The 8,195-nt window shown below is 33.8% G+C and overlaps 1 protein-coding gene across 1 annotated transcript in view; it reads left to right on the top strand.

Annotated features, from left to right (window-relative positions):
- The window catches only part of LOC137641496 (mitoguardin-like), a 13,271-nt gene extending 10,229 nt beyond the window's left edge, over nucleotides 1–3,042 (top strand). Inside the window, exons 6-7 of the mRNA XM_068374115.1 lie at nucleotides 2,198–2,368; nucleotides 2,754–3,042. Coding sequence (XP_068230216.1) covers nucleotides 2,198–2,368; nucleotides 2,754–2,891 — 309 coding nt within the window. The 3' untranslated portion in view covers nucleotides 2,892–3,042. The remainder of the gene's footprint in view (nucleotides 1–2,197; nucleotides 2,369–2,753) is intronic.
- Nucleotides 3,043–8,195: the final 5,153 nt, after the last annotated feature.

Here is an 8,195-nt window from a genome sequence, read left to right as displayed (position 1 = left end):
AACTGAAAAGTTTATCTTTATTTGTTTTATTTCTTGTAATTAATTACAGTGACTGGTGAATAAAAAAATTTGCTATTATTTTTTTAGATAAAAAAATAAAATTTGCAAATACACAATCTCTCTTAATTTGCTGGTTTAAGAATTGTGTTATGCACTAAATTTTATCGTCAACTAGTTACTTTTTTTGAAGAAGATAGTTTTAGTCTACTTTGATAGTACAGTTGACTTCATTAGTTCTGGTACACTTTACGCGAAGTTTAGGAGACGTCTGATATCTGCATATTGTAGCAGGTAAAGTTATGGTTAACCAAAGAGAAATTGTTGTCACGACTCAAAAAAAAAAAAAAAATAGTCGCTGAGCTCGTAAGCACGAGACTAAAGGGGTATATATTATTTTTAAGAAATGCTGTTAAGCAAACAGCAATTTTTCGTATTACCTCAATTCGCAAAATAATTAAAAATGCTTTTGATCTCGTGGTTTCAACCTCAGTAACTTTGTTTTACAGGTAGCGTTGCAAACAGTTTCTCTTTTTCTAAAAAAACGTTACCTACTACAATGTTCTGATATCAGACTTATCCTAAGCTTCCCTTAAAGTGTATCAGAATCAGTGAAACCAACTGTACCAGTATGCCAAAACAGTGATATTCCATATCGATCTATTGATCAACATTAAGTGGTCGGCGGATTTTAAATTAAAAGCACAATTTAGGAAAAATATCCAGCTAGAAATAGAAGAATTAAAACTCAAGCTAGATTGGAGAAGGCAAGACACTTCAAATGTAAATTGGAAAGAGGCCGAGAGGAGATATGTGTAAATGGAAAGTCAGAATTGCCTGGAAAGATGGGAGTGTTAGGAAAGAGATTGTGGTACCAGCAGTAACAGAGGTGCGTCGGAGGACTAAGTGGTAAAAAGCAGCAACAAGAAAAATAATCAAGAAGTTCAAACAGCCATGAAGGAAAAGAGTATCACCACAGGAGGGTTTGAATGAGGTAATAACTACGAAACAAGAGAAATATAGGCGGACAAAGAGGGAAATAAAGAGAGTGGTAGCAATTGCAAAATGAGAAGCCAGGAGAGAGTGGTATGAAATGATAGGAACACCGGAGAGAGAGAGAGAGAGAGAGAGAGAGAGAGAGAGAGAGAGAGAGAGAGAGAGAGAGAGAGAGAGAGAGAGAGAGAGAGAGAGAGAGAGAGAGAGAATAATCTACAGAATTGCAGAAGCAAGAAGAAAAGACTGGCAGGGTATAGAAGGAGTAGGAATTATTAAAGATGAAAATAGAAATATCTCAATTGAGGGATAGTATGTCAAGAGAAGATGGACAGGCTGTTTTTCACAACTATCAAATACTGAGAATGAAATTGGACTAGAAAATTATCCTCCAGTAGAAGGGCCAATAGCAAACATCAGAGAGAGAGAGGGGACTGTTGGAAAAGCCTGAGATGGGAATAGTGGCATGGATTGCTTGACTATCACTACTGGAAGGGAGAGTCAAGATATAAGATGTGGAGTATATGTAATGTACAGTAAAAGAAAAGGCTAGGGAATCTCGTCTGAGATGGTATGGCCATGTGATAAGAAGAGAGGAGTTAGAACCAACCATGAGACCTAAGAATCTGACAGTAACGGATTGCAGGGTGTCAGTTGATCAGATGGAAAGTTGTGGTGAGGTAGGACTTGGGGAAGAAAATGCAAGGAATAGAAATGGATGAAAAAGTTGACCAGAACGGCTGACCCTACTATACGGTGGGACTAATAAGGTTTAAAGAAGAACCATTGCAAAACAGTAATTGATATTAAAAAAATATATATAAGGGCACACTTTTAGGCAACCAGAACATAAACCTGTTATTAATTCAACTTCCAATTTAAGTTGAAAACTGACTTTTCAATCTCAGAATTTACCTATTGGTAAATTTCAAATCCTGAACAGATTTTTTATTCGAGCTTCAAGTACATTTGAATGACAATACCTTAATGTTTTTATTCAAATTCTTTTCTTCCATGACTTTCACTTGCAATGTCAGTATATTAAAGAACAAATCATAATTTTATTTCATTCTTGCTTAAATAAATATCGAAATAAATAAGAAATTTGGGACATTTTCATTTCTAATCTTCCCATTGTATACTGGTTCTCATGCATCTTCTCATTATAGTCCAGTATTGCATTTTATCTCTTTCCCATGATCCGCAGGCTTTGTCAACGGCAGTGTGGAGTGTCCTCCGAGCCAAAAGACGAATGCTGAAATATCAAGATGGTTTCATCGCTCATTTTTATGATGTATCTGAGCATTTGTCCCCTGTGCTGGCATGGGGATTTCTAGGACCCGATGAAAATTTCAAGGAACTCTGCATTTACTTTAAGGTAAGGAGCAAGTTTTCATTATTTGTATACTCAAGTTTTCTTATTTGATGAAAAATAGATTTCAATTTTTATTACTGGAACAATAGTCTCCTAATGATATTAGAGCTTCTTGTCATGTACTTTCAAGGCTTATCAGCTATATATCAGTAAATTACTTTTGATTTATAAATAGCTTGCACAAAAGTTACTCTATTTATGACAATGCCAACTCTTGCTACTTATGTGATACCTATTCATCCAGGTTTGCAGAGTATTAAATTTCAAATGGCGTTTTGTACAATTTTGAGAGTAATTTACAATTACTCTACAGGTTATTGCCATTAAGAATATTTTTATCACTTGTGCTTGTTATTTCATCAAGCCCTCATACACGACTTTGTTACAGGACCAAATTGTCGGCCTCATTCAAGACTTATTTAGTTTCACAAACGTCAGGTACACGACAGTGGAAGAGTTGTCTGCTGATGTAATGACCCTGACTAAAGAGAGGTTCCAAACTATAGCTGCTAAATTAGCCTTATAGCATTCTTTCCTATAGATAATTTCGTACTTCTTGAATTCCAAATATATGTATGTACATTTGTAAAGCCCTTTTGTATATAGGAACAATAATACTGTGTATGTTTTGTTCTGTATACTGCTCAATAATTAAAGTGACTAATCAGTTAGTAAAAGATATCGGCATTGAATTTGGAATTTCTGGATTATGGTGGGAATATTTTACCGGGAAGGTAAAGTGAGATTGTTGAAGTACTGTACTACAAGAGCTCCTTCTAAAATCTAACCCAAAGTTTGTATGCTTTTCCAAGAGTACAAATGGTAGCTCTAAATAATCACTATTGTAGCCCTCTGAGCAAGAATTTAGTTCCAGATTTCAAGATACCTTTATTAATGTTGATATACAATTGCAATAAGCATAGCTGTATTGTAGATGTTTCTTAATTATTGCACTCGCTTTACACTTGGTAACCTCTAATCGAATGATCAACCTCTTTGGCATATATGATTAATAAGTTATTTAATTTACCCCCTTATATTACTTCATTTAGTGTAGTCTTACTTTATTTAATGATCAGCATATGGATTTTTTAGGAAAAAAAACTGCAATTTTTAGGTACAGGTATAATAGATCTGATATCCTCCATACAACTGAGCAGAATTATGTAGATGTCCAGAGTTATGAAAGTGTCCAAAGTTAAATATCCAAGATCCATCCAAATTAATTTTGAATATCTCTGTCATCCTTTTCAGGTACAGTATTTTTAATGTTGACATCTTATAACAAAAATTTTCTACCGTCGACTTTTTATAACAAAAATGTTCAACCGTCAACATCTTATAACAAAAATTTTCCACAGTTGATATCTTATAGCAAATATTTTCAACCATTTGGTCCAGAGATGTTTTGTCTGTGTGAGAACTAAGTGCTTGGCTTATCAACAAGCTGGTTCTCCAGTGATGACATTACTTTCAAGGACCACTTGTTTTTTGTTCAGATGCTTTGCACTGATGAATTTTTGGTATTATCTCATGGGTTATACAGCAACCACTGTGGTTCTTTGGACAGTTGCGTGTCCCAAGAATGATGACCTTGCATTGATAGAAAATGTCAGGTTTTATGAAAAGTTGGACTTGATACACCTCTCACCTGGACATCAAATACCAGTGAGTATTAATAGCTATCCATGGTTCATATGGGGAGAAATAGACAGTGGTTGCCCATCCAAGAGGAAATTTCAGAGTCCTTTTAAAATATTTTTATTTGCTCTTTCTCATCATGGGTAACATCATTGTCACCATAGTCTTTCTTGATAACAAGTGGGGTGAATCTTTTGAAAGACCCTCGGTATACTAGGTCAGGCTAAGGAGAGGTAGATTCTTTTTATCCTAAAGTTTGTGGCAAAACTATTACTGATCATTGTAGATGAAAGCTCATGATTATTGCATTAGAATGATGTCTTCTTTTGGCATGCTCTGAGATTTTTAGCCTGGCCAACAACCTAGACGAGTACACTTTTATAGCCTGGTAAGGCTGTTGATCTTTTTTTATCAAGAGGGACATGTTTTATGATCTTATATAACCCATCTCCCAAACCTCTATATCTCAATACAGTACTACTTTAACAGATTTGATCACAGCCTTGAGATACAAAGTTTTCAGTTCTTAATGTTGTGCAGTGATCCTTCCAGTTGGGTTTTGTAAGCGAAATCTCACAAGTTGACTTGATGCCCGGTTTGTCAAGCTTTTATGTCAGTTTGATTATTAGTGTTGTAGGATTGATTACCATTCATTACCAATCTTTTGGGAAGTTAACTTCTTAAAAAGAAATTTTTCATTAGTTACCCTGATGTTAATAGCCCTATACAATAGTTACAAAGGCAGAAGAAAGGTCAATTAATAAACCCATATGTTAGCTGTTACAGCTGGAGACTGATACTCTTTTAGGGGTTTTTGCCTTGTGAACTAACCTTTTCTGTTTGACACAGGCAGTGATCCTTCTGGAACTTTAGATATGAAAATAAGAACCAAAAGGTTATCAGGGTTTTTATTTGCCCTGATTTAATTTACAACGTTCAAAGATGAGACAATACTTTTTGTAAAATAGTTAGGAAACAAATTTTTAAATTATGCAGTCCATTTCTAGAACAGTATAGCTCTGTGAGTGTCTGCGTTAAAGGGGTAGAAGTGTTATTCTATCAATTCTGCTCAATCAGAACTTACCACATGATTAAATGAGGAACTTGTTTTGGAAATGTTAGCCTTTCGATTGTTTGTGTGTGTGGTGAGGTAGGTAGTGTCATAGTCTTCTTGTGTTTATCCTTCATGTGGTTGATATATCATTCTGACTGTCCTCAGTATTAACCTTTGGCATCAATCTTCAAGGATGAGTTGTCTGTCTCCCTACATGTGTCTTTAATTAGATCTAGTAATTTTTTTACAGGATTGTTGTTTTTATATTATCGAAATCCTAGAATTCATATTGTTAATATTAAAGCTTGCAGTCTGAATAATCAACCGAGTACATTTATAAAAGACATGCTTAGAATTTACATTTTTGGTCACCATTCTGTTTCAGTTTAAGTTGACTTTGGCTATCATAAAAATTTTGAATAAGAATTCAATATCCCGAAAGGACGGCTCCAGTTATGGAGACCTCAAAAATTGTTATTCATCTTCTGCTTAGTACTTGTTATTCTTTTTTTTTTTATGAGTGCCAGAAATGTAGCTACGGTACTCATCTTTATGTCTGTTGACTGGCAAATGTGCTACTGTACACATGATTTTAGGAGTATCTCTAGTAGGTTATCACCTGCAATAATGACTATGAATTAAGATACAATAGTTTAAATTCTGGGCCGGATTTTACCTGCCAAGACCAGTAAAAGAGTGTTTTTGAGCCCACCTTTTCCTCATATATCATTTTGCTTTTTGAAGTACAGTACAATTCCTTATTTTGTCAAAATGCGGCAATTCAAACCTTGTCTAAATTAATTTTCTTTGAACAATTTTCTGTCTATCTAGTAATTCATATATGTAGTAATAACTTTACATAACTTAGAACTTATGATCTTTGTTTTCTAATTACTGTTAACTTTAAAATTTTTACTTCAACAGTACAGTAATGACAAATAGTTTTATGACCCCTTGTTAGATTTGTTATCATGTACTGTATTCTCCCTGTACTTCTAGCTACTTTTCAAATCTTTTTAACTTTTCCTTTTTAATGTTTAGCTAGAAGATCAGCCATCCTCCTCATGCTGTTTTTATTTATATTAAAATTGCTTGATTTCCAACAGCTGTATCTCAGGTGGCAGGAAAATTTAGAATCAATCATAGTATGGAACAGATATTTGAAAAAAAAACGAAATAACATCTTGAAATGAAACCAAGTTGGCTGATTTCCCTTGCAAGGACTCTTTCCTATTGGTCGTGTTTTTATCTGTATTACACTTAACTTTCCTCTTAAATCCTCTCATTTAAGAGACTGTAGAGAAAACAAGTTAAAGTACTGTATAGTATAAGAAAGGCAAATAAGATAATGATATTAAAGTAACTGCTAATTCAGGATTTTAGATATTTAAACCTGTTTTCTCTTTTGGAATTTTTGTTTCAAATGATCTTCTAGTAAAGCAATCTGCTGCTGCTGCTTTTAATCATTGATCAAGTGGCTGGAAATATCTGCAGTTGAATACATTTTGAATAGCATGGCAGCAATTAGTATCAGTAAGTTAAAGATGTATTTTCTATCTTATAAATGGTGAGCTATGATAGAAAAGTGTAGACTATTCATTTTTGGTTTTTGATTAATTATATTTCTGATGCAACCTCCAGCTATCATAGATAAACTAGAGGGAAAGAAACACCTTATTTTTTTTTAAGAATATCATTGAAAAAATTATTTCTAAAGCATAATTGCAGAAGCTCGAGACCTCTGTAAAAGTAGTCTTGCTTTATTGATTTTCTTTGAATTCTTTATCATAGGGAAACCTCTATATAGTGCATTTCTAGTTATAACTGGCCAGTAGTTCTAGAACCCTGCCAACTTTTGAGGGCTTTTAATTTTTGAGACATGTATTTGTCTTGTTAATTTTCTTATGTTAAGCTAAAGGAGTTATTGTAGTGTGAATGTTGAAAAATTCATGTCACCCTATTGAGCAGTTGGTCATACTTCCTTCACTGGCAGCATTGTTGTTACATTACACTTAATCATCATTAAGATATATATCCAGATGTATGTTAGCTTTTAAATGAAAATGGAAGTATAATTAAGTGTGCTGGTTGTCAACCATATACAGTAACTTGGTCCGTAGAATTCCATGTAGCATGTACAAATTGAGCACTGAAGTTGGGTTGGTCAAATGTTGTGACTTTTCAAATCTACTTGAAGCAAACTTTACCAGCAAATAAATATGAAAATCTAGAAGTTATTGAATATGAAATTCTGGTCATAAATGTAAATAATATTTATTCTTTCACTTCGTGATTATCATATTTATTGTAGATCATATGTTAGATTAAGGTGAAATGACAGGCACAACCATATTTCCATTGAGTATCAAATGGTCTTGCAGCCTGACACTGTGGCATACAGCCTTTCAATTATTCAAAGTTTTCTTGCATCAAGCATGATATAGAGAGACAGATTTAATTTGGCTTAAGATGATTTACCTCCAATCATGATAAAGAACTTGTTATGATGGATTCAAATGATATTATAGGATCTCCTTTCCTAGTGCATATACTGTATATTAAATGAAAATCACATATTCAACTTTGTTCAGTTTTCTTTTGCCTTTTTAGTCTGTGTTATCAATTTTTAACTATGTCTTGTGTAACTTAAATTTTATATGTCCAACATTCACAAGTGGATATGTACCAATTCTGAATCTTTTTAATTTTCTCTTTTGAATATGTTTTGCATTAACTTTCACCTATCTTCAATGAAAAAACTGATAATATACTCTATGAAAATGTAACAAGGGAATAAGTTGCCCGTTGCTTCTCATTAGTCAGTCGCTCTTCTCAACGTACCCATTATGACCAGATGATTGCATAAGTGTGACATTAAAGTTGGATCTCCTGCAATGATCATCCTCTATGCATCTGTACAGTATTTGGTTGTCTGAATTCACAGGGCCTCTGTCAGTCATGAATAGTGGCGAATTGGGTGTGCTAGCTAGGAACTCAACCACCTACAGTATATTAGTTTAGGACATACTGCACTAAGGATCCTTTATATTAGAATTAGTTTCAATAGAAGAGTGCCTCTTTTAGAAATGGCAGGATGAATATGGGAAAGAGAGAGTGGTCATCATGTCTATGTTA

Source organism: Palaemon carinicauda, chromosome 5, assembly GCF_036898095.1.
Source record: "Palaemon carinicauda isolate YSFRI2023 chromosome 5, ASM3689809v2, whole genome shotgun sequence".
In the NCBI taxonomy this organism is placed as follows: domain Eukaryota; kingdom Metazoa; phylum Arthropoda; class Malacostraca; order Decapoda; family Palaemonidae; genus Palaemon; species Palaemon carinicauda.
Note: the sequence above shows the minus strand (reverse complement) of the source record. Positions and strands in the feature narration are given on the sequence as shown.